This window comes from Oncorhynchus nerka, linkage group LG25 (genome assembly GCF_034236695.1).
Source record: "Oncorhynchus nerka isolate Pitt River linkage group LG25, Oner_Uvic_2.0, whole genome shotgun sequence".
NCBI lineage: Eukaryota > Metazoa > Chordata > Actinopteri > Salmoniformes > Salmonidae > Oncorhynchus > Oncorhynchus nerka.
In genome coordinates this window covers 19,457,409-19,484,734 of record NC_088420.1, presented here as the reverse complement: position 1 = coordinate 19,484,734, position 27,326 = coordinate 19,457,409, and the positions used below count along the sequence as shown (strand labels likewise).

General features: G+C 40.5%; 1 protein-coding gene and 1 long non-coding RNA gene across 3 annotated transcripts in view; both read right to left on the bottom strand.

Annotated features, from left to right (window-relative positions):
* Positions 1-20,770, bottom strand: part of pde4cb (phosphodiesterase 4C, cAMP-specific b) — a 154,867-nt gene extending 134,097 nt beyond the window's left edge. Inside the window, exons 1-2 of one of the 2 annotated variants that reach the window (XM_029633768.2) lie at positions 20,609-20,770; positions 11,886-11,954 (exon numbers count right to left, since the gene is read on the bottom strand). In XM_029633768.2, coding sequence (XP_029489628.2) covers positions 11,886-11,906 — 21 coding nt within the window. In that variant the 5' untranslated portion in view covers positions 11,907-11,954; positions 20,609-20,770. Of the gene's footprint in view, positions 1-7,311; positions 7,371-11,885; positions 11,955-20,608 lie in introns of those variants that run through there. The other variant, XM_065009642.1, reaches the window with a different exon arrangement.
* Positions 20,771-22,389: 1,619 nt separating this feature from the next.
* Positions 22,390-26,360, bottom strand: LOC115108867 (uncharacterized). The gene is made up of 4 exons (XR_003860409.1): positions 26,248-26,360; positions 23,757-24,173; positions 23,344-23,504; positions 22,390-23,000 (listed from the first exon to the last, which is right to left on the bottom strand). It is a non-coding gene; the product is annotated as an uncharacterized LOC115108867 (long non-coding RNA).
* Between the last annotated feature and the right edge of the window lie 966 nt (positions 26,361-27,326).

The following is a 27,326-nucleotide window of genomic DNA, read 5'->3' as shown; positions in this document are numbered from 1 at the left end:
AGGCCTACTATATTTATTTCTCAACTTTCCTAAAATTAAGCACATTGCTTCTCTTTTACAACAGGAGTATAGCCTACCTGGCTGGCATGAAAAATGAAAATGAAAAAAGGGAAAAGCAGTTCTCCATTCGCTATTTAAGTACATAGATGACAAGTATTTTTCCCCCTGCCCCGATACAGGTGCAATAATGGTCCATTCTAAATCAAAACAAATGTCACATATATACATATATGATTAAATCAAGAATAGTCTGATGGGTGACAATATTAGCCTTAGCCTACTTGTGAATAATATATTATCACTTGTAAATGAGAGACAATGCCTTTTTTTGGCGACTTTTTCTAATCATTGTTGCACACCTCATGTAGCCTGGCCTATATGTTTTAGTAAAGTTTGTATCACAAATAAAGTGGCCAAATAACGGCCACTGGCCGCAAAAGGCAAGGATTTTTTAAAGGTGCATTATGGCCACAAAGGGGATGCCGCCGTCAATTTCAAGGCATATCAAGTGCTTGTCAAATTGTGAATGAGTGACTGATGAATTGTGTACAGCCTGCACAAAAAAACAATACAGAGCTCATGACTTTCAAGTGACTTAAAAAAAAATCATTAGTCTCATCATTGAGCCTTACAAGGTATTACAAATCTTTAAACCTGTCTAAAATAAACAATGGATTTTTTCTGAAGGTGTAGACTATATTACATTGATTCATTAGACTTTTTAAAATGTAGATGTTCCAAAGGTCTGCATCAGTGGCTTGTAAGCTGTGTGGAAGCCAGGAGCTGCTTCAATTGTTTGTTAATGAACGGTGACGTGAACGCCACAGCCCTAAGCGGGACAATATTCCACAGGCCACAATCAACCGCCTGATCAACTCTATGCGAAGGAGAAGTCACACTGCATGAGGCAAATGGTGGTCACACTAGATACTGACTGGTTTTCTGATCCACCCCTACCTTTTTTAAGGTATCTGTGACCAACAGATGCATATCTGTATTCCCAGTCATGTGAAATCCATAGATTAGGGCCTAATGAATTTGCTGATTTCCTTATATGAACTTTAACTCAGAAAAATCTTTCAAATTGTTGCATGTTGCATTTACATTTCTGTTCAGTGTAGTTACAGGCTTTTGACAAATAGTATGAAGACATTCAGTCACTGAGCAGTTATAATGGATTCACACAACAGGGCAATAACTGCAAGGGTTCAAGGTATCACCTCAACAGGAACCAGTGACTGTAATATGTAACTGTGTATACATGGTCGAAAACAATGTCAGACCATTTGGAAAGGGTGAAATAAGTTCACTACAAAAAGCCTCACACAAACACCCACTGCCAAAAACACAATTACCAGATTGACAAAGTGGACTCAGCTCCAGACATCTATTTTCTAAATGTTATTGAGTGCAACAAGCCACCAACCCAAACCATGCTTGACTGGTCTCCTTGTGTTCTAAGGGTGTGTTCGTAAATTCCCTCTGGCTATCTACTCAGATTCCAGGGCACTCTCGTCCGAGTGTGCTACAGCGCAGAAGAATTGATGAATTTACAAATGCTCAACACTCATTGAATATTCTGAAGCTCACAACTTGTTCGGTATTGCAAACTGGCGATACCCACTCAACGGAATGTAAAGAGGATTGGCAATCCATCTCTCTTCGTGACACAGGACTTCCTTACTCTGAGCTCTACTATACTGTGGTGCGCTGACTGGCAATATGAAAAAACATGGACAGCAATCTGAAACATCTATGGTAATATGAAACAACATGGATGGTAATATGAAAAAACATGGATGACAAGATGAAACGTGGATGTCATAGGAAACAACATGGACAGCAATATGAAACAGCCAGGCCTGGATGATGGCCACAAAGCAAAAACACAGACAGCCTCAATTGCATATTTAGCTTCTGACCCGGCAGTGGCAAAATGAGTAGATACAGCGCCTTCGGAAAGTATTCAGACCCCACGTTTTATTACATTACAGCCTTATTCTTAAATGGATTAAATAAAAAACACATTCCTTAACAATCTACACATAATACCCATATTATTATTTACAATGACTGCCTTCCCCGGCCAAACCCTAACCTGGACGACGCTGTGCCAATTGTGCGCCACCCTATGGGACTCCCAATCACAGCATGATGTGATACAGCTTGGAATCAAACCAGGGTCTGTAGTGACGTCTCTAGCACTGAGATGCAGAAGTTTGGAAGCACCAAGACTCTTCCTAGACCTGGCCGCCCGGCTAAACAGAGCAATCGGGGAAGAAGGGCCTTGGTCAGGGAGGTGACCAAGAACCCGATGGTCGCTCTGACAGAGCTCCAGAGTTCCTCTGGGGAGATGAGAGAACCTTCCAGAAGGACAACCATCTCTGCAGCACTCCACCAATCAGGGCTTTATGGTAGAGTGGCCAGACGGGAGCCACTCCTCAGTAAAAGGCACATGAGAGCCCGCTTGGAGTTTGCCAAAAGGCACCCAAAAACTCTCAGACCATGAGAAACAAGATTCTCTGGTCTGATGAAACCAAGATTGAACTCTGCTGTGGGGATGTTTTTCAGCGGCAGGGACTGGGAGACTAGTCAGGATCGAGGAAAAGCTGAATGGAGCAAAGTACATAGAGATCCTTGATGAAAACCTGCTCCAGAGCGCTCAGGACCTCAGACTTGGGCTTCGGGACAAGTCTCTGAATGTCCTTGAGTACCCCCGCCAGAGCACAGACTTGAACCTGATCGAACATCTCTGGAGAGACCTGAAAATAGCTGTGCTGTGACGCTCCCCATCCAACCTCACTGACCTTGAGAGGATCTGCAAAGAGGAAATGGGAGAAACTGCACAAATACAAGTACGACAAGCTTATAACGTCGTACCCAAGACGAGGCTGTAATCGCTGCCAAAGTAGAGTAAAGGGTCTGAATACTTATGTAAATTTAATATTTCAGTTTATTTTTATTACATTTGCAAACATTTCTAAAAACCTGTTGAGAGCATCCTGATGGGTAGAATCACTGCCTGGTATGGCAACTGTAGTGCCTTGTGGTCGGAGGCCGAGCAGAGGGTAGGGCATACGGCCCAGTACATCACCAGGGCCAAGCTTCCTGCAATCCAGGACCTCTATACCAGGCTGTGTCAGAGAAAGGCCCTAAAAAAATGGTCAAAGACTCTAGCCACCCTAATCATATTCTGTTCTCTCTGATACCACACTGCAAGCGGTATCAGAGCACCAAGTCTAGGTCCAAGAGGCTTCTAAACAGCTTCTACCCCCAAGCCATAAGACTCCTGAACATCTAATCAAATGGCTACATCAAATTACTATTTTAAACTGCTGCTACTCTGTTATTATCTATGCACAGTCACTTTAATAACTCTACCTACGTGTACATATTACCTCAATTACCTCAACTAACCGGTGCCCCCGCACATTGATTCTGTACCGGTACACCCGGTATGTAGTCTCGCTATTGTTATTTTACTGCTGCTCTTTATTTACTCCTTACTTTTATTTCTTAATCATTTTTTTTTTTTACTGCATTGTTGCTTAGGGACTCGTAACTAAGCATTTCACTGTAAGGTCTACTACACCTGTTGTATTTGGCTCATGTGACTAATAACATTTTATTTTATTTTAAATCGTTATTGTGGCTCGCTTCGCACAGGTGTGGATGGCAGAGTTGTTAGTTTGGCACTGTTTATCAGCACACGTGGACTAAAATGACAAGACAGGAGAAGGAGCATACCGTGTCCACACATACAGTCGTGGCCAAAAGTTTTGAGAATGACACAAATATTAATTTCAGTGTCTTTAGATATTTTTGTGTGATGTTACTATGGAATACTGAAGTGTAATTACAAGCATTTCATAAGTGTCAAAGGCTTTTATTGACAATTACATGAAGTTGATGCAAAGAGTCAATATCTGCAGTATTGACCCTCCTTTTTCAAGACCTCTGCAATCTGCCCTGGCATGGTGTCAATTAACTTCTGGGCCACATCCTGACTGATGGCAGCCCATTCTTGCATAATCAATACTTGGAGTTTGTCAGAATTTGTGGCGTTTTGTTTGTCCACCCGCCTCTGAGGATTGACCACAAGTTCTCAATGGGATTAAGGTCTGGGGGGTTTCCTGGCCATGGACTCCCTTGGCTGAGAAGCAACCCCACACATGAATGGTCTCAGGATGCTTTACTGTTGGCATGACAGAAGACAGATGGTAGAGCTCACCTTGTCTTCTCCGGACAAGCTTTTTTCCGGATGCCCCAAACAATCGGAAAAGGGATTCAGAGAAAATTACTTTACCCCAGTCCTCAGCAGTCCAATCCCTGGACCTTTTGCAGAATATCAGTCTGTCCCTGATGTTTTTCCTGGAGAGAAGTGGCTTCTTTGCTGCCCTTCTTGAAACCAGGCCATCCTCCAAAAGTATTCGCCTCACTGTGCGTGCAGATGCACTCACACCTACCTGCAGCCATTCCTGAGCAAGCTCTGTACTTTCTTGGGTGCCCTGAAGCCTTCTTCAAAACAATTGAACCGCTCTCCTTGAAGTTCTTGATGATCTGATAAATGGTTGATTTAGGTGCAATCTTACTGGCAGCAATATCATTACATTTACATTTAAGTCATTTAGCAGACACTCTTATCCAGAGCGACTTACAAATTGGTGCATTTGTCCTTTTTGTGCAAAGCAATGATGACGGCACGTGTTTCCTTGCAGATAACTGTAATTGACAGAGGAAGAACAATGATTCCAAGCACCACCCTCCTTTTGAAGCTTCCAGTCCATTATTCGAACTCAATCAGCATGACAGAGTGATCTCCAGCCTTGTCCTCGTTAACACAGGTGTGAGTGTTGACGAGAGAATCACTGACATGATGGCAGCTGGTCCTTTTGTGGCAGGGCTGAAATGCAGTGGAAATGTTTTTTGGGGGATTCAGTTAATTTGCATGGCAAAGAGGGACTTTGCAATTAATTGCAATTCAACTGATCACTCTTCATAACATTCTGGAGTATATGCAAATTGCCATCATACAAACTGAGGCAGCAGACTTTGTGAAAATTAATATTTGTGTCCTTCTCAAAACTTTTGGCCACGACTGTACGGTGTCCAAGTGTCGGTCGGAACCGATAGCAGCACCATGCCGGTCCCCTAAACAGGGGACTCAACATCTAAGAAGTTTCAGTCACTCAAGAGTGATTGCACATTTATTTCTCTTGCTAGGTGAAAATATAATAGTCTAGTCTAAAACAGTTGATCAAGTAGATAACGAAGTTAGCAAGCATTTTCTTTTCTTTTGACGGCATGCTGCTGGCTGGTTGCAACCTGATCTCATAGCATTTCGTATTATTCTGTACGTAAATCCGTAAATAAACCATTTAGTATGTTATGTTTCGTATGGTAGGCATTCATTTGTGGTTGTCCATAATCCATTTCAAATTATATTTACCATTTACAATTTGTATGACATGTTACAAATTGCAATCCGTTTGATCTAAGCCACCCGAGCCAGAAAATGAGGTCCAGAAGGTGAGGTCAGTACAGGTGCATCAAAGCTTGGACCGAGAGACTGAAAAACAGTTTCTATTTCAAGGCCATCAGACTGTTAAATAGCAATCACTAGCGGCCTCCAGGTTCAGAAACTACATCAAATAATTCATTAACAGTGCTATAGCAACCCATTTAAAGTGCTGTATACTTGACGGACAAACAGACTGTTTTGATGTTCTTTTTAAGTCTCTTTCTCTTTGTCCAGCTGCTGCGACTGAGTTTTGAGTTAAGGGGATGAGTACTGTCCTGTAAAAATGCTTTCAAGTTTTAGGAAGATGAGTTGTGTACACAGGTTGGTGGCTGATTCTTGATCTATACCAGTTATACTTCCCGCCGTCTTAATTAAGCGCTGAAGTTTGACTTGGTCTTGCACTCGCATGTTTACAAACATGAATATCAGACCAAAGGACAGCACACTCTGCAGAGCAGATGTATAGAACATTTGTAAGATATGGTGGTGGACATTAAAATGGTTAAGTTTTTTTAAATTTTTTTTTAAAAATTTTAAATCCAGCGCTTTTGTTTTCTTAACATTTACTTGTTGAAAGGTTCTCTGTCAAAACCTTGAAGAGAGGCTTGGTCTGGGTGAAGGAAACCCAAAACAGCAGTGTCATATGCATATTTAAAGAATTTGTGGGCTGAGTCAGAGGCTTGACAATTGTTTGTGTACAGTATCGGTGAAAGTACGCAACCTTGAGGGGCTCTTGTATTCACCATTCCAGATGTAGAGATGGTGGAGTTAAACTTCACTTGTTGAGTACGGTTCACAAGGAAACTGTTAATCCACGTGATCAGTAGAGAGTTGACATCCAAATTCACCAGCTCATCCACCAGTAGATGGGTAGGATGATAAACTTGCTACTGAAGTCAATGAATACAATTTTCACTAGGCTATTTGCCTTTTCTAAATGTTCGTAGATGTTGTTCAGAATGACCAATAACTCAATATACAACAGCCCTGGAGGCATGGTGGGCCAATTGGTTTGGATCTAATTGGGATGAGAGACCAGAGAGAATGTTTAATTATTTTTTCTAAACATTTCATTAGGTACAGATGTCAGGGCTACAGGGCAGGGCGTAAATCGTTATTTTCTTTTGGCCTGTTGTTTTTACTGGGACATTCAGCCACTTCTTCCATAAGTCTGGAACTGTCCCACTGTTCAGTGATAGCTGGAACAGCTTCTGGAACGGTAATGCGAGCTGGTATGCGCATGCCTAAAGTGCCTTGTTGCTGAAGCCGTCTGGACCATATGATTTGTGTGTGTTGACACGTACCCTGCCCTGAACTTAGTCACTAGCTGGCTACCACCCGGTTACTCAACCATGCAGCTTAGAGCCTGCTGCCCTATTTACATAGACATGGAACACTAGTCACATTATTAAATGGAACACTGGTCACTTGAATAATGTTTACTTACTGTATTCTAGTTAAGGTCATCCTATTCAGCTATTGCTGTACATATTCTATTATATCCTACGTATTCTTCAGATATACTACATATTCTATACTACATATTCTATCCATATAATGTCCATAATGTCTATACATCCCATCATATATATACAGTACCAGTCAAAAGTTGACACATCTACTCATTCCAGGGTTTTCTTTATTTTTACTATTTTCTACATTGTAGAATAATAGTGAAGACATCAAAACTATGAAATAACACACATGGAAACATGTAGTGACCCCAAAAAAGTATTCAAACAAAGCAAAATATGTTATATTTGAGACTCTTCAAAGTAGCCACCCCTTACCTTAATGACATCTTTGCACACTCTTGGCATTTTCTCAACCAGCTTCATGAGGAAGTCACCTGGAACGCAATTCAATTAACAGGTGTGACTTTTTACAAGTTCATTTATGGAATTTCTTTCCTTTTTAATGCATTTGAGCAAATCAGTTGTGTTATGACAAGGTAGGGGTGTTATAGAGAAGATAGCCCTATTTGGTAAAAGACCAAGTCCATATTATGGCAAGAACAGCTTAAAAAAGCAAAGAAAACTGACTAAGACATGAAGGTCAGTCAATCCGGACATTTCAAGAACTTTGAAAGTTTCTTAAAGTGCAGTCACAAAAGCCATCAAGCGCTATGATGAAACTGTCTCATGAGGACCGCCACAGGGCAGGATGTCCCAGAGTTCCCTCTGCTGCAGAGGATAAGTTCATTACAATAACTGCACCTCAGATTGCAGCCCAAATAAATGCTTCACAGAGTTCAAGTAGCAGACACATCTCAACGTCAAGTATTCAGTGGAGAATGGGTGAATCAGGCCTTCATGGTCGAATTGCTGCAAAGAAACCATTACTAAAGGACACAAATAAGAAGAAGAGACTTGCTTGGGCTAAGAAACATGAGCAATGAACATTAGACCGGTGTGTCCCTTGAGCGATACGGCATCCCATCTGGTTCGCCCCGAGTGGGACTATCATTTGTTTTTCAACATGACATTGACCCAACACACCTCCAGGCTGTGTAAGGGCTATTTGACCAAAAAGGAGAGTGATTGAGTGCTGCATCAGATGACCTGGCCTCCACAATCACCCAACCTCAACCCAATTGAGATGGGTTGGATGAGTTGGACCGCAGAGTTAAGAAAAAGCAGCCAACAAGTGCTCAGCATGTGGGAACTCCTTCAAGACTGTTGGAAAAGCCTTTCAGGTGATGCTGGTTGAGAGAATGCTAAGAGTGCGCAAAGCTGTCATCAAGGCTATTTGAAGAATCTCAAATATAAAACACTTTTTTGGTTACTACATGATTCCATATGTTATTTCATTGTTTGATGTCTTCCCTATTATTCTACAAAGTAGAAAATTGTAAAAATAAAGAAAAACCCTTGAATGAGTAGGTGTAGTAGCTAATCAAAATATATGTCTGCATTTATTGATTAATCCCAGCATGAATAACACCATATAGCTAGCTATATACAGTAGCCTAGGTTTGTTCGCATACACATCTTATGACTGGCAGTGGCAGCATGATGCAAGCAGCTGTGTTGTTGTGGTTAAAAACTGTTAGCATGGTCAGAAATGCTACAAAAAGGAAGCACAGTTGGTGCGGACATAAATTAGCATGTGAGAGCGATAAAATATAAATGTAATAAAATCTGTTGCACCTACAAATTTTGTCAATCTAGCATTTTTTTAAAGTCCAATGGGAAATTTATGGATGCTATAGTCTCTTTTTAACCTGACGTCTAGATTGAGGTAGGTCAGCGCAATAAATACTCTTAAACATAAATTGCTGATGACCCTGATAAAAAAAAATCTGGTTTGTGGTTGTCGGTAACTGCCGGACGGCTCATGATGAGAGGCGAGGAGTGTGTTCACCTCCAATCAAGTTCATTTCCAAATTGTCATAGAGATTTGTGTCATATTGGCTTAGATATGATGGTAGGGAGATTTGAATTTAACATTGAGCTTCAATCAATTAATATATATTGTGGGGGCAATAATAAGATCATGGTTCAGGGTAATGGAGGACACCAGATGCTTCACTGTATGCCATTCTGTCAGTTCTTGGTACAGTGCATGTTTTTGGCTCAGATAGGGAAGTACAGACAGTGAGACTTCCCTTGATGTGCCGTGGCTTTGTGACAGCAGAGACTTTAAACCTTGTGGGCTCACTGGGAAGTGCTATGCACAGAGTGGCACTGAGGACTGACTGTGCACCCATCTGCCCAGTAATGTACAAACAATACAAACATACACACCGTCAATAAGACACACATGCACAGGAAACAAAACATGAAGCGGACTGAATTTCACCCAGAGTCCAGTTTATTTAGCAAGCTATAGCAAACAATATTTGACAAAGTAGGTAATAAAAGGACTATAGAGTTTAGTCTGCTTTGTAGTTGTTTTTTTTACTAGTAAAATATGGTATTGTTATACTGGTATCGTGACAACACTACAGCCACCCACATGCAAAAAGAGAGGTTGAGACCGAGATAGGCCGAGAGTCAAATAACCCACACCCACCCCAATTATTATCAAAACCAAAAACCTTAAAGCAAAGTCATTGACTTTATTAGGTTGTTTTCCCCCAGCTGAATTTCTGATGACATTACCACAGGAGTAATAGAGTGTGAAACTGACTTTTTATTCAGAAAATAAATATTGATTCATAAAGTCATCACACGTTACGAGAGATAAGATCACCTGTGGGCTCCACAATAATTACCTCCAGCCACTAGTGAGGTTGATAAGAACCATTTGCTTACCGTACTGTTCAGAAGGATGCAAGCACCTTCACCTGCATTTGTAACCACTGTTGCATTCTGAGGGTAGCTATGTTTCGAATGGCAGGATTTACATACAGTGCCTTGAGAAAGTATTATTCACTTATTCCACATTGTTGTGTTACAGCCTGAATTCAAAATGTATTCAATTGATTCTCTCACCCATCTACACACAATACCCCATAATAACAAAGTGAAAATGTATATAAAAAAATGCAAATCTATCGAAATGTAAAAAATGTAATACATAAATAAGTACTCAAACCCGAGTCAATATTTGTATTAGCACCTTACACAGAAAGACTCACATCCGTAATTGCTGGCTAAGTCTCTAATAGCTTTCCACAACTGGATTGTGCAGCATTTGTCCATTATTCTTTCCAAAATTCTTCAAGCACTGTCAATTTGGTTGTTGATCTTTGCTAGACAACCATGTTCTGGATTTTCAAGTAGATTTAAGAAAAAAAATGGAACTTGGTATTGGATTTGCCCCAAACATAACACTTTGTATTCAGGACAAAAAGTTAATTGCTTTGTCACATTGTTACTTTTGTTGCAACAGGATACATGTTTTGGAATATTTTAACTATACAGGCTTTCCTTTCACTCTGTCAATTAGGCAAGTATTGTGCAGTAACTACAATGTTGTTGATCCATCCTCAGTTTACTCCTATCACAGCCATTAAACTCTTTTTAAGTCACGATTGGTCTAGGTGAAATTCCTGATCAGTTTCCTTCCTCTCCGGCAACTGAGTTAAGAAGGACGCCTGTATCTTTGTTGTGACTGGATGGTGTATCAATACACCCAAAGTGTAATTAATAACTTCACCATGCTCAAAGGGATATTCAAGGTCTGCTTTTTTGTAATTTTTCCCCATCTACCAATAGGTGCACTTCTTTGCGAGGCATTGGAAAACCCCCCTGGTCGTTGTGGTTGAAGCTGTGTTTGAAATTCACTGCTCGACTGAAGGACCTTACAGATAATTGTATGTGGGGTACAGAGATTAGTTAATGTTTTCATGAGTATGTTAAACACTATTATTACACACAGTAATTCCATGCAACTTATTAAGGAAATCTTTATTCCTGAACTTATTTAGGCTTGCCATAACAAAGGTTTTGAATACGGACTGACTCGAGACATTACAGCTTCTCATTTTTATTACATTTGTAAAAATTACCCAAAACATAATACCACTTTGACATTATGGGATTGCGTGTGGGTCAGGGACAATTTTTTTTCTTTCAATTTAATCCATTTTAAATTCAGGCTGTAACAACAAAATAGGTCAAATAAGTCAAGGGGAGTGAATACTTTCTAAAGGCACTGTAAATGATCATATACTGTTGCTATTTTAAGTGTGTGTTTGTATCACTCTTTCTTACAGCTCCACCTCCTGGGGAAATCAGCAGGAGGTCCCTTGACTAAATGTCATAATCAAAATAATTGATTCCATTAGCGGGAATGGAAAAACCCGACAGAATGAGAACATGAGCTGTGGCGTCAAGAGGTCTCATTAGTGTTACATGTGCAAACACCATTATTTACTTAAGGAAATTCAACTCTTAATGAATTCAACCTAATTAATTCACAGCTCTAATCCTCTCTTTTCCATTCAATTATGCAAGAATGAATAGAATAACTTAATTTTCCTCCATGGGAGGACACAAACCTCCTTGACACCTCAAAGATGACATAAGAGCCTTTTAGTCTCGTGAAATCATTTCACCCTGCACCCCAGAGGTTCAGAGGACTGTGTGTGCGCGTGGTTTGGAACCGCAGAGCCCTGTGTCACGAGTGAGGAATGCCCTGGAGGCACAGATAAGGCTTTATGACAGTGGCCTTTCATGTTCACCCACAATCACAAATCGCACACATACTTGAGCAAGACTTTTGACGGAGATAGTAATGCATTAACACATAGACAATTCACAGCCAGTGATGCAATAAAGAGCAAACAGCACAATCGGCTGTGATTCATGTTTTATGATTATCGCCCAAGATTATCGCACAAGGAGCTTCTCAGGGCGATAAGGTAGGGAAGGGGGGGGGGGGGTGGGATGGGAATACAGCTTTGACTCATAATTACCTCTGTCGACGGCCTAGCCATTGACGCAGAAGCTCTGGGACACCTTCACCCGGTGTGGTAGGACTGCAGCTGAGGGAGGCAAACAGAGTTGGGTTGCGATACATTTTCTAGTCCCATATTTCATGCTTTACTTATACAGCAACAAAAGAAAATCCATATTTTATAAAAGCGCAGAATATCTTTATTCTCAACATACCTCATGAAAAAAAGTTGAATATTCTCTTTCAATAGGACCTATGTGGCTTGTTTCCATAGCAGTGAATGATAATGATAATAATGTCTATGATTCATGATATGCATTGATTTGGTTGCTCCTTGGAATGTGAGTCAATATGTTATCCTGTAAATATTGTCCATGATTCATAATATGCAGTGATTTGATTACTCCTTGGAATGAGAGTCAATATGACAACCTGCAAATCCCATGTGGCTTGTGTGGTTCGGCGGTTACAGCCGCTGACCCCGGAACACATGTATGCCAGAGTTCGGTATGGGTTCAAATCCAGCCCACTGACGTTTGACTCATCCTCCCAGGTCTTTCCAACATTTTATTATCTCTTCAATAAAGCAAAAACAATTTACAAAAAAATGGGACTGCCCCACTCCTTAAAAAAAAATACATATATACTGTGAATTCAAAACACAGACCAACTTATTACAAGACATCTAGGCCTATCTATTTTGAAGGTCTGTCCTTGTCTTTTAAATAATACAATACAGTTAATGCCTAATACTGAACTAGGGAAGGGCATGACATTTTTTGACTGTTCCAGTACTCGCATGATTTATTTCAGAGTACTCACATTTTTTTTTTTACAACACAAAAAAGGTCCACACGCACTGGTTAAAAAATAAGTGCACATTTATCTAAAGGCCTATACCAACAGTGAGCAACAATGCCTAATTTATCATAGCATTACAGATAACAAACTGGCCATTGAGTGTATATGGGGAAATTTAGCATTTGTTAGGTACACCATCCAGTTCACGAAAATGGTTTGCTCCTCCAGAAAGTGAGTCACGTGGCCGTGGCCTGCTATAAAAAAAAAAAACAATGCACCAAATACAACACATACAAATACAACAGGTGTTACCGTGAAATGCTTACTTACAAGCCCTTCACTGTTATTTTTCTTAATTGCATTGTTGGTTAAGAAAATATTTACTAAATAAAGTTTTAAAAAGTTACAATAACAAGGCTATATAAAAGGGGGTACCGGTGCCTAGTCAATGTGCGGGGGTACAGGTTAGTTAAGGTCATATGTACATGTTGGTAGAGGGAAAGTGACTATGCATAGATAAAAATAAAAAACACAGCAAGTAGCAACTGCGGGAATACTTTTTTTTTTTTAAAGCTAATAGTAGGGGTTTGATTAATTGTTCAGCAGTCTAATGACTTATGGTGGAAGCTGTTAAGGAGCCTTTTGGACCCAGACTTGGCGCTCCGGTACCGTCTTCCGTGTGGTAGAAGAGGCTTGGGTGGCTATAATGCCAAATGCCGAGCAGTTGCCATACCAGGAGGTGATGCAACAAGTCAGGATGCCCGCGATGGTGCAGCTGTAGAACTTTGAGGATCTGGGGACCCATGCAAAATCTTTTCAGTCTCCTGAGAGGGAAATAGGCATTGTCGTGCCCTCTTCACAACTGTCTTTGTGTTTTCGGACCATGATAGTATGTTGGTGATGTGGACACCAAGGAACTTGAAGCTCTCAACCAATTCCACTACAGCCCAGTCGATGTGAATAGGGGCGTGTTAGGCCCTCCTTTTCCTGTAGTCCACGATCAGCTCCTTTACCTTGCTCACATTGAGGGAGAGGTTGTTGTCCCGGAACCACACGGCCAGGTCTCCGACCTCCTCCCTATAGTCTCTCATCGTTGTCGGTGATCAGGCCTACCACTGTTGTGTCGTTGGCAAACTTAATGGTGGGTGTTGGAGTCATGCTTGGCCACACAGTCGTGGCTGAACAGGGAGTACAGGAGAGGACTAAGCATACATCCCTGAGGGGAACCAGTGTTGAGAATCAGCATGGCAGATGTGTTATTGCCTACCCTTACAACCTGGGAGCAGTCCAGGATCCAGTTGCAGAGGGAGGTGTTTAGTCCCAAGGTCCTTAGCTTAGTGATGAGCTTTGTGGGCACTATGGTGCTGAATGCTGGGCTGTAGTAAATTAATAACATTCTCACATAGGTGTTCCTTTTGCCCAGGTGTGAAAGGGCAGTGTTGAGTACGACAGGGTGATATGCGAATTGGAATGAGTCTAGAGTTTCTGGGATGATGGTGTTGATGTGAGCCATGACCAGCCTTTCAAAGCACTTCATGGCTAAAGACATGGTGAGAGTCATTTAGGCAGGTTACCTTAGCGTTCTTGGGCACAGGAACTGTGGTGGTTTGCTTGAAACGTACAATACTGTTCAAATGTTTGGGGTCCTTAGAAATGTCCTTGTTTTTGAAAGGAAAATGAGCTTTTGTCCATTAAAATAGCATAAAATTGATCAGAAATACCGTGTAGACACTGTTAATGTTGTAAATGACTATTGAAGCTGGAAAATTTCTGATTTTTAATGGAATATCTACATAGACGTACAGAGGCTTATTATCAGCAACCATCTCTCCTGTGTTCCAATGGCACGTTGTGTTAGCTGATTCTAGTATAATTTAAAAAGGCTAATTGATCATTAGAAAACCCATTTGCAATTATGTTAGCACAGCTGAAAACTGTTGTTCTGATTAAAGAAGGAATACAACTGTTCTTTTTTTACACTAGTTGAGTATCTGGAGCATCAGCATTTGTAAGTTTGATTACAGGCTCAAAATGGCCAGAAACAAAGATCTTTCTTCTGAAATTCGTCAGTATATTCTTGTTCTGAGAAATGAAGGCTATTCCATGTGAGAAATTGCCAAGAAACTGAAGATCTCGTACAACGCAGTGTACTACTCCCTTCACAGAACAGCGCAAACTGGCACTAACCGGAATAGAAAGAGTGGGAGGCCCCGGTGCACAACTGAGCAAGAGGACAAGTACATTAAATTGTCTAGTTTGAGAAACAGATGGCTCACAAGTCCTCAACTGGCAGCTTCATTAAATAGCACCCGCAAACCACCAGTCTCAACATCAACAGTGAAGAGGTGACTCCGGGATACTGGCCTTCTAGGCAGAGTTCCCCTGTACAGTGTCTGTGCGCTTTTGCCCATCTTAATATTACATTTTTATTGGCCAGTCTGAGATAAGGCTTTTTCTTTGCAACCCTGCCTATTAGGCCAACATCCCGGAGTCGCCTCTTGCCTGAAACGGGGCTCAATTTGGCAAGTTGAAAGAAAAAATAATAAGAAAAAAAATTCAGGGTTACAAACTAAAATCATTCTTCTTTTCGATATAGAGACTTTGAATTGAGTTTATTCTGCCAGTTCTTTGGAATTTTCTAAATGGATTAACAATTCCACATTGCATGATGATGAATTACGGCCATGACATCGAAAAATAGACTTCCCGCAATTATTCAAAGACTGCAGTTTGTTGTTGGAAGACATTTTCCTACTTCAATCAACCAGTCCATTTTGAATTTCTGATAAAACTGTTGTCATTTAGCAAAGAATGTAGCTTGTGTATCCCATCAGTTTGATACTTTTTTATAGACATTTATTTCTGTAGGCCTAACAGGAGCTTGTGTGTGCGCAGTCGGAACACAATTGAGTAAATGAGACATGGAGGGGAAAGCGATTTTAGGGAGAGGATCTGTGTGATGCTTGGCTTCTTTTGTTGTGACCCGCAAATCAACAAGTACAAATGGAACACTAGAGTCAAAGCAAATAAATGTTGTCTTCAAAAAAAAATTTCACTTACCAGGTCAGGCAGCCACAAAGCACATTTCACCAAATAGTAGTACAGTATTAAAGATGGTTAAAGATCGAGCTTTGACGTCCGTTCGAGTACTCGTGCCCATCCCTTCACTGAACACACTCTTAAATATTAACCATGCTCTCTCCTTACCCCTTATAACAACTGCACAGGCCCCATATTAACATCCACAATCAGGTGTCATAAAAATACACAAAGGAACTCTTTTGAAGTTCTCTGCGTAGTGACGCACACCACTGTTTCATAGCAGATATGTTTGTTAATTCCTAACAGGGCTAACCTCAGCATGTCAAACCTTTAGAAGAAGGTGATAAGAACTGCAAAACATGCACAATGTCTTGACTTATAAGCAGGACAAACATTCACATCCTTTTTTGGATACTGTACGACTACTAAGGATAGATACAAATGTTGGTTGAACTAAGTTAGCCAAGCCAATCCCAATATCATTAAGGTTTAAAGTCAAATAGAATTGTCCCTAAGCAAAAGATGCATGTGTATCATAAAGTTTGGGCTGTGAAAGATAGTGATAAGACAACATAAGCAGCAACACCCTAAGATTGGCACTGAAATTACCATGTTCTAAACAGTGCCCTCCATACTATGCCACGGAAGTTATGTAAAATAAAGTTATCGTACCTAGCATTTATAGTGCCTTCACAAAGTATTCATACCCCTTGACTTATTCCACATTTGTTGTGTTACAGCCTCAATTCAAAATGAGTTTTTTCCCCCTCTCCCATCATCTACACACACAATACCCATAATGACAGTGAAAACATGTTTTTAGGAATTTGTAATATATAGAAAAATAAATACCTAATTGACATAAGTATTCACACCCTTGGCAGCAACTACAGCTGTGAGTCTTTCTGGGTAAGTCTAAGAGCTTTGCACACCTGGGTTTGCACATTATTATTTTAAAAAAATGTCAAGCTCTGTCAAGTTGGATGTTGATCATTCCTCGACAGCCATAGATTTTAAAGCCGATTTAGGTCAAAACTGTATTCAATATCGTCCTGGTAAGCAACTCCAGTGTATATTTGGCTTTGTGTTTTAGGTTATTGTCCCGTGAAAAGTTCATTTGTCTCCCAGTATGTTGGATAGCAGACAATGAGGTTTTCCTCTAGGATTTTGCCTGTGTTTAGCTCAATTTAGTTTATTTTTATCCTAAAAAAAACTCCCTTGCCGATGACAAGCATACCCATAACATGATGCAGCCACCACCTGCATGAAAATATGAAGAGCGGTACTAAGTGATGTGTTGTTTTTGCCCCAAACATAACACTTTGTATTCAGGACATAAAATGAATTTATTTGCCACATTTTTGGACAGTTTTACTTTAGTGCCTTGTTGCAAACAGGATGGATGTTTTGGAATATTTGTATTCTGTACAGGCTTCCTTCTTTTCACTCTCTCATTTAGGTTAGTATTGTGGAGTAACTACATTGTTGTTTTTTCCTATCACAGCCATTAAACTCTATAAATGTTTTAATGTCCTCATTGGCCTCATGGTGTAATCCCTGAGCGGTTTACTTCATTTCTGGCAACTGAGTTAGGAAGGACACCTGTATCTTTGTTGTGAATAGATGTATTGATACACCATCCAAAGTGTAATTAATAACTTCACCATGCTCAAATGGATATTCAATGTCTGTTTTTTAAAATCCATCTACCAATTGGTGCCTTCTTTGCGAGGCATTGGAAAACCTCCCTGGTTGTTGAATCTGTGTTTGAAATTCACTACTTGACTGAGGGAGTTTACAGATAATTGTATGTGTGGGGTACAGAGATTAGGTATTGATTAAAAAAACAATGTTAAACACTATGTGTCTATGCAACTTATTATGTGACTTGTTAAGCAAATGTTTACTCCTGAACTTATTTAGGCGTGCCATAACAAAGGGGTTTGAATACTTATTGACCTAAGACATTTCAGCTTTTCATTTTATATTCATTTGTAAAACTTTCTAAAAACACAAATCCACTGTAATTATGGGGTACTGTGTGTAGGCCCAGTGACACAATCTAAATGTAATACATTTTCAATTCAGGCTGTAATACAACTCAATTTTGAAAAAGGGGTGTGAATACTTTCTGTAGTCACTGTATATTGTTTAGTTTCCCACATTTACATCTCTGTATCAAATTAAAGCCTGCAGTTTTGTGTTTGACATCAATTTCCAAGTAGTGTCTGTCTGCTAACGTCATCTGATACTGTAGCTCCAATGATGGTGAAACCAAATACATTTCTCTCTTCATTAAACATCAAGACTGTCACACAGGTTGCGAAACTACAAACAGCGCATATTTGGGCATCAGTTTTGCAAATATCCACTAAGCAAGCAGTTAAGCTCAGACTGCATCTTTTGTTTGACGGTTAATGGGAAAATCTGTTGAAAAGTAGTAGTAGCCCCCCATCTAAAGGACACACAGGTAATCTTTCAAATCAAGGAGTGCTGGTACCGAGTCAATGTCAGTAGTCTTTCTCAGAAGACTACCATATACTGTGCATCCTTTACTGAACAAAAATATAGAACAAACATGCAACAATTTCAAAGATTATACTGAGTTACAGTTCACATAATGAAATCAGTCATTTGAAATAAATTGATTAGGCCTTAATCTATGGATTTCACATGACTGGGCAGGGGTGCAGCCATGGGTGGTCCTGGGAGGGCATCGGGGAACCCACGTAGCAGCCAGGCCCCACACACTGGGGAGCCAGTCCCTGCCAATCAGAATGAGTTGTTTTTCCCACAAAAGGGATTTATTACAGACAGAAATACCAACCCCCCTCAGATGATCCCACAGGTGAAGAAGACAGATGTGGAGGTCCCTGGGCTGGCGTAGTTACAAGTGGTCAGCGGTTGTAAGGCTGGTTGGACGTACTGCCAAATTCTCTAAAATGACGTTGGAGGCAGCTTATGGTGGAGAAATGAACATTCAATTCTCTGGCAACAGCTCTGGTGGACATTCCTGCAGTCAGCATGCCAATTTCACACTCCCTCAAAACTTGAGACATTTGTGGCATTGTACTGTGTGACAAAACTGCACATTTTAGTGGCCTTTTGTACTGAGCACAAGGTGAATCTGTGCACAATTTTTTTTGTTGTACTTCCAAAGTTGTGGCAAAATGGCTTATAGAGTCAAGGTTTTGGAGTGTCCCTCACAAAGCCCTGACCTCATACCTATAGAAAATTTGTGGGCAGAACTGAAAAAGCGTGTGCGAGCAAGGAGGCCTGCAAACCTGACTCGGTAACACCAGCCCTGTCAGGAGGAATGTGACAAAATTCACCCAACTTATTGTGGGAAGCTTGTGGAAGGCTACCCGAAACGTTTGACCCAAGTTAAACAATTTAAAGGCAATGCTACCAAATACTAATTGAATGCATGTAAACTTCTGACCCACTGGGAATGTGATGAAAGAAATAAAAGCTGAAATATAATCACTCTCTCTACTATTATTCTGACATTTCACATTCTTAAAATAAAGTGGTGATCCTAACTGACCTAAGACAGGGAATTTTTATGTCAGGAATTGTGAAAAACTGAGTTTAAATGTATTTGGCTAAGGTGTGTGTAAACGTCCAACTTCAACTGTATGTGAACCAATGTGAAATGTTTCTACGGGATGCACAGGGACATACCATAGACCATGCTGCCCACACTGCATACCCATCACAAAATGATCAGAATAGCTACAATAAAATATCCTGAATGGGACACAGGGTTACAATAGGTTACAAATGTTGGCTTTAGTTTCTTTGCACTGCATACAAACTCCAGCAGAGGCTGAGGACCTTCTGTTTATACTCAATCCGCAGAAATTTTGTGAACTAACACTCGCCCCCTAGCTCTGACTTTGCTGGTCGTAAGTACATTTTTCCTCAATAAAGTATATTAAGATGAATGCAGCACTAACTAAGTCGCTCTCGATAAGATACTACAATGTGAGTGAGTGAGTGAGTGAGGACAAGATGGAGCAAGAGAACGACAGAGGGAAATAGAGATCAAAAGGAAGCAGACAGTTGAACAGAAAGACAGGGAGATAAAGAGTGGGAGAGGGGGAATGTATAAATGTTTTTGAGAAATGCATTCCAAATTCATATGATAATGTCTGATTTCAAAAAAGCACTTATGAGCTGTTCATAAAAATGTATTACGTTCAGTACACAATCTAAACAGTCTTCAAACAAACATATTGCCAAATATAATCATCCATGTTAATTATGCTAGCACAATCTAAAGTCTCTGAATTTAACAGAATCTCTTAAATTAAAGTAGCCTGGCCAATAATGTGGCCTAAGTTACATGGAAGGGACAGATATGAAAGGATAAGTTTTCTGAAGACTAGTTTCGAAATAAATTAGATTTCACTAGGCTGCTATAAATATACGACAACTGATGCGTAATTAATGTATAACTAGCCGTACACCAAGAAATAATCGTGTATATATATAAAAAAATAAAGATACGAATGAATTATTGGACCTATATATCTATATTACAATCGTATTTAAATACCATGAGAATGTTGATTAAATATAAACAACTGGATAAAGAAAACAAGACACATAAGTGACTCCACCTGCCAGAATTGATTAAGGCAAGTAGGCTAATCTTCACAGTGAGTGAAAGACATATTTTGAAATGAAAAGTGTTGAAAAACAGCCATTGTGGAGCTAATTCCCCATACACATGGAGTAAAAACATTTAAATAAAAAGTATATTCAATACCCATTTGATTTAGTTCCTTGTCGAATACAAATCACACATTTCACTGCCTGTTTTCGAAATGTAGGTGTTACTTTTTAAAGTCTCGCGCCGTCGAGAAACATCTTTGAAAAGTTTCACTTTCTTACCTTTGGTCGCTCGACTTCTTGAGTATTTAGAGAAGAAACCCACGGCAATTGCAGGTTATGAAGGAATATTTAGTTCTGGTCTCGTCATTGAAGGTCGTTGTCTTTATCATACATTTTATTGCTTTTACTTAGACTTCAAACTCCGTGAATGCTGATTTCGTTGCGAATGACGTTGATTTAGTCACATGCCAGGAAATGTTTGTGGATGTAAACAATGTAAGCGTGCAACCAATGATTTATATATATACTAGATAACTATTTTGGGGCGCTGGGTTGAGGCCACTGCGCCTCCATCTTGGCACTCCCCCACCGGTATAAAAAAATATATTTTTGAAGCTACAGAAATGCACGTATTAATGTCTACATTCGTTTTTTACACATGTATTATATTACAGACAACTTAATGCATACTTTTAAAGTATATTATGTGAGCTAAACATTTAAACAAATTAAATCCTTAAAGTATAATTGTATGTACATTACTAATGTTACTGTCCCCAATTCAACAAAAAAGATAGTTACTTAAATACATTTAATTTAAATACTGTAGAATTCCATTCATTCCTATGGAGGACTGCTCCTACTGGGGAGTGGCAATATGGCCGACTGGCGGCTTCAGAGCCTGTTAATGGCCAACATATATCGACAGCAAGGCAGGGTTTATATGTCATTGCGTGCAACCAAGCCGGACACGCTGTTCAACCAAATGATGGGAGGCTGGGAGGGCAACTTTGTTGCTTCTGAAAAGTGAGAACTTTGTTGCGTAGTGACGAGTTCAACTAATTATTTTATCTCTTTAATTTCACTGTCTTGTCAATGACAAGCCTGGAGTTTATTGAGAAAGTGGTCTATTATTGTCAATTTTCCCGGCTGGCATCCGACCTACTTTAGTTTACAGGTAAACAAGTCTAAAAATAAGCCTACTGCCTGGCTGTTTATGTGGTTCACTAAAAATTATCTTGAAATAATATAACCCTACCACTAATCATAAGAGAATATACATAGAGCGCTTTGTGACGTCAGCTGATATTTAACTAGGCAAGTCAGTTTAAGAACAAATCCTTATTTACTATGGTGGCCTACTCAGGCCAAACCTGGACAACGCTGGGCCAATTGTGCGCTGCCCTATGGAACTCCCAATCACGCCAGATGTGATACAGCCTGGATTCGAACCAGGTACTATACTGACGCCTCTTGTACTGAGATGCAGTGCCTTAGACCGCTGTGACAATCCGGATAACTAATTTACTAGCTGACATACACTGAGTATACCAAACATTATGAACACACTTTTTGCCCTCAGAACAGCATGGACTCCACAAGGTGTCGAAAGTGTTCCACAGGGATGCTGGCCCATGTTTACTCCAATGCTTCCCACAGTTGTCAAGTTGGCTGGGTGTCCTTTGGGTGGTGGACCTTTCTTGATACACATGGGAAACTGTTAAGCATGAAAAACCCAGCAACATTGCAGTTCTTGACACAAACCGGTGAGCCTAGCAGCTTCTACCGTACCCCATTCAAAGACACAAATCTTTTGTCTTCCTCATTCACCCTCACACATACACAATCCATGTCTCTAGTGTCTCAAGACTTTAAAAATCATTCTTTAACTTGTCTCCTCCCCTTCATCTACACTGACAAGTGACATCAATAATAGCTTTCACCTGGATTCGCCTGGTCAGTCTATGTCATGGAAAGAGCAGGTGTTCTTAATGTTTTTATACTCAGTGTATCTTGATCCAATATATAACACATCTCATCTGGAGAAAAAGAGAACACAATTCAATGCAATCATTTATTTATTTCAACCCATACAAAAATTAGGCCTGTTTGTCATAGTCTTTTCAAGAAACAGAGAATTTGGCTTTATTATAGCTTTTTTCATAGCTTTATTTCTAGTGATACCTGACACATTGGCTGTGTTTATAAAGGCAGACCAATTCTGATATTGTGCCAATAATTGGTATTTTTGACAAATCAGATCTTTCGCTAAAAATTTGTCAAAAGATCAGAATTGGGCTACCTGTGTAAACGCAAACATTGTCTGTGCATCTTCTGTATTCAGTTCCTTGATGCATCCATCCACCTGTGAATGAACAGTACCAACGATCGACTTCAGTATGCTGCTGACCAACCTGGGAGGAGATATTCTTTACCACATCACAGGATTGCTTTTAGTGCCTATACTGACTTCCTTCAAACACACGTCACTTTCCAGCAGCCAGACAAAATAAACAAACAAAAACAGGAACATAAACATGATGGTGGGTGACACGTCCTCATGAACAACATTGTCTGAACCCCAAATAGAATACCTTCTCTCATGATGTGTTTTCTTTCAGAATTGTTTTTCAGGGTAACGGGCAAATGGAGACTCTTCATTTATTTTGCCCTGAAAATAGGAATTAAAAGGAAGATTTACAATTAATTTGGATTCAAAGATTTGTACCTTTTGAATGCATTGCATTTGAGACAAAAGACTGGAGCACAAAGTGTGTAAAGCACATAATTTAAAAAAGAAACCATCTTTGCATAGAATTGATCATCAATGTCAATTATCTGATAAACTGGCCTAATTCTCATGTGTTAAAGAATACATGTTGGCTTACATGACTTTGGTTTCCTGTGTGTTAAACAGCTTTTCTTCTGTCACTTCTATATCCGAATGTCCTGTTCATTGAACAGGAAGCTCTTTTGCATGCAATATCTATACCACGAATACAAAATCAATTCACCAATGGCACATCTTCAAGCCTCTGAAATGTTGAACCTCTGGGAGTAATGAGCTTTGCAATTCCAACAGCCAGCAGAAGACCCAGACAGATGCAGAATATGCAGAGGACTGCTACGAGGCCCGGACTCCTTGATAAGACATGTCTCCCATCACTTTCTAAGGCTAAAGAATGAATAACAGTGATAAAGTATGGTTACAAAAATATATAAATCAGTTCTCTTAAAAGTAAATTTAATCTATTAAATCAGGTGGCATTTCAAACATGAACATGCTGTTCTCTTGAAAGCTTAATTACAACAGAACCTATGTGTCCACTGGTAACAGTTTGCTTTACCACTAAGACTCATTGTCTGCAAGGATTATTAATTTGATTAATTCAATAATATATAAATTATTTTCATGTGAAACACACACCTGTGCTTGAGCTCATGTTCCCTGTCGTAAAATCAGAGCTTGGCGACAAAGTTGATGAGAAGATTGAGGATGTTGAGTCATAACCAACTATTCCAGTTAGGGTCTGATTCATAGTAGTGTCAGCTGTAAAACCTGTAGAGGTTTGTGTGGTGGTGCTGCCATTGGATGATTGTGATGGAGTTAGTGGCTGAGAGTATTGGGAAGGCTCAGTTGCAGGTGATGAAGTTGATGATTCCATTGGGACTCTAGTGTCACCAGTAGGATCTGTATTAGGTGCTTCACTGACTGATGAACTTGTCCTACTGGTTGGCATGGCAGGGGCCACTGTGGGGATGGTGACAGACAATGTTGGGGTATTCCTGGTGGTTGCCTTCATTGGAGTCACTGTCAAGGTTGATGATGGGGCTCCAGAGGACCCTGCATTAAAGGAGTGTTAGTATTGGATCATTTCATATTTACATACAGGCATATTCATATTTTGTTATGATCTGAAACTGGGTCATCCCCGATAACAAATCTGCATCTGAGTCCAATGTTTTGAGACAATTTGTTTGTGGTAAAACAAATTGAGCCAAAACCTGGTATGCATTTGGGTAGTCTATTGTGATAAACCAGGGATGGGAAGGGGGGTCTCAACTTACTGTTGAGAGTTAGAATAGTAGAATACACAAGGTGCAATTTTGAAATTTGGTTGTGCATCAGCAGTTTCTCTTTTTATGTCAGTCAATATTTTTTAGATCGATAAGTTAGCTCGCTGCTAAACTATCTAAGCTTGTTATCAGTCTCACTCTGATACACTAAATGACCAAAAGTATGTGGACACTTGCTCGTCAAACATCTCATTCCAAAATCATGGGCTTAAATATGGAGTTGGTCCCCACTTTGCTGTAGTAACAGCCTCCAATCTTCTGGGAAGGCTTTCCACTAGATGTTGGAACATTGCTGCAGGGACTTGCTTCCATTCAGCCACAAGAGCATTAATGAGGTCGGGCGCTGATGTTGGGCGGTTAGGCCTGGCCCGCAGTCGGCCTTCCAATTCATCCCAATGGTGTTCAATGTAGTTGAGTTCAAGGCTCTGTGGAGGCCAGTCAATTTCTTCCACATCAATCTCGACAAACCATTTCTGTATGGACCTCGCTTTGTGCACGGGGACATTGTCATCCGCCAAACTCAGATTTGTCCGTTGGACTGCCAGATGGTGAAGAGTGATTCATCACTCCAGATAACGCATTTCCACTGCTCCGGAGTCCAATTGCGGCGAGCTTTACACCATTCCAGCCGATGCTTGGCATTGCGCATGGTGATCTATTTCATGAAGCTCCCAACAAACAGTTATTGTGCTGACGTTGCTTCGAGAGGCAGTTTGGAACGCAGTAGTGAGTGTTGCAACCGAGGACAGACAAGGACAGCACTCGGCGGTCCCGTTCAGTGAGCTTGTGTGGCTTACCACTTCGCTGCTGAGCCGTTGATGCTCTTAGATGTTTCCACTTCACAATAACAGTACTGACAGTTGACCGGCTGTGTGCTCGATTTCATACACCTGTCAGCAACGGGTGTGGCTGAAATAGCCATATCCACTAATTTGAAGCGGTGTCCACATACTTTTGTATATATAGTGTATCATATTAAAAACTGCAAACATTTCTCTCCCTTCCATAGAAAACTTGCTTTAAAGCTGTGACATTTTCTCTACACCCCAAATGTGTAGAATTGCACAAAATGAACCCTTTTTTTTTTTTAATTGTCAAGATTGCCAATAAAACGTTTGGCTTGTAATGTGGTGGTGAGGGAAGCACTCATGATGAGTTCAGATTTTTTGTGGCCCCCCACCCCCATCAAAGTTGCTCATCCCTGTGATAGACTGTTACTGGCCAGTGCACACGCAACATTTGGTTCTGTACTGGGTGCTGAGATTAGCATTTGGGTAGCACAACTGGGTCGATTGACAAGGTTACATGTAGAGCTGGAGTGTAAAAGAGAAACGTAATGTCTGTTTTGCTGATGAAGAACAAGACTTCACATGATTTGCATATTATGTAAGTAATACTACATTTTGCAATATCTAAAATGGTAGATGTAAATAACCCAGATGGTGCCATTATATTAACAGACTACTACAGATTCAACTCATCCCAAACTCATATTTGCTTGGAGGCATGCCCCTGGCCTTTTAGGTTTCACTGGAACGTTCTTCATTAGTAACCTAATGCCCTATGACCTTAGAAAACCCTGGATTAAATTCAGACCTTTTTATAGAATACTTTGTAGCTGCTTGTATGTATTATACAAAAATAAACCTATATAACTTGACCTGAAACCATGTCCTGTATTGTGTTAAACAGGTATTTCCTAGGCACGTTTTATGTTTACGGTATGACCCTAACCTCAATTGTTGCATAATTTGCATATACAATGAGCCCTCCATCCAGTTTAGGTAAATTATTCTCCAAGTAAACAGGTTTCACGAAGAAAATGTAAAATATTGACTTACCAAGAGCGACGGCTACCGAAACAAATGATATAAATATAGTGACACCCATTATACCTAACATGTTGCCCTAGAGGTAAAGACACTCAACTCAACAACACGTCCACATCATTACATCCTTGAAAGCAGGATGTTGGTAAATGGCCAGGGAGGTGTGCTTATTTTTTCAGTGCAAATTCAATGGCTGGGGCTGGCGAGTCATTGTTTGAACAAGTATGTTAGCTCAATAATAAAATGCGCCGCTCAAATTTACCACCTTCAAAGTGTCGGGAATTGAATGGCAGGCAACAGTCTCGAGGCTTTAGGTGGGATTCATTTGTCACGCCCTGGCCATAGAGAGGCTTTTTATTCTCTATTTTGGTGAGGCCAGGGTGTGACTAGGGTGGGCATTCTATGTTCTTTTTTCTATGTTTTTGTATTTCTTTGTTTTTGGCCGGGTATGGTTCTCAATCAGGGACAGCTGTCTGTCATTGTCTCTGATTGAGAACTATACTTAGGTAGCCTTTTCCCACCTGTGTTTTGTGGGTAATTATTTTTCTGTGTGTGTTTGTGTGCACCTCGGTTGCGTCACGTTCTTTGCTGTTTACCTGTTTGTTTTTTGGTTGTTCCGGTTTCACTTTCATTAAAAGGGTGCCATTAAAAGGGCGCCAGAGCCGCCCTCCTGTCCGGAGCCGCCCTCCTGTCCGGAGCCGCCCGTCAGCCCGGAGCTGCCGGACAGGAGGGCGGGTCTGGAGCCCTTTTAATGGCACCCTTTTAATGGCACCCTTTTAATGAGTGAAACCAAAAAACAAAGAGGTAAACAGCAAAGAACGTGACGCAACCGAGGTGCACACAAACACACACAGAAAAATAATTACCCACAAAACACAGGTGGGAAAAGGCTACCTAAGTCAGTCCAGAGCCGCCAGAGCCGTCCTTCACACCGGAGCCGCCCTTCACTCCGGAGCTGCCAGAATCGCAGCCCCTCAGTCCAGAGGCGCCCCTCAGTCCAGAGGCATCCTGGACTGAGGCCGCCGCCGTAAAGAAGGCCCACCCGGACCCTCCCCTTTAGAGTCAAGTTTTGCGTTCTGGGTCCGCACCTT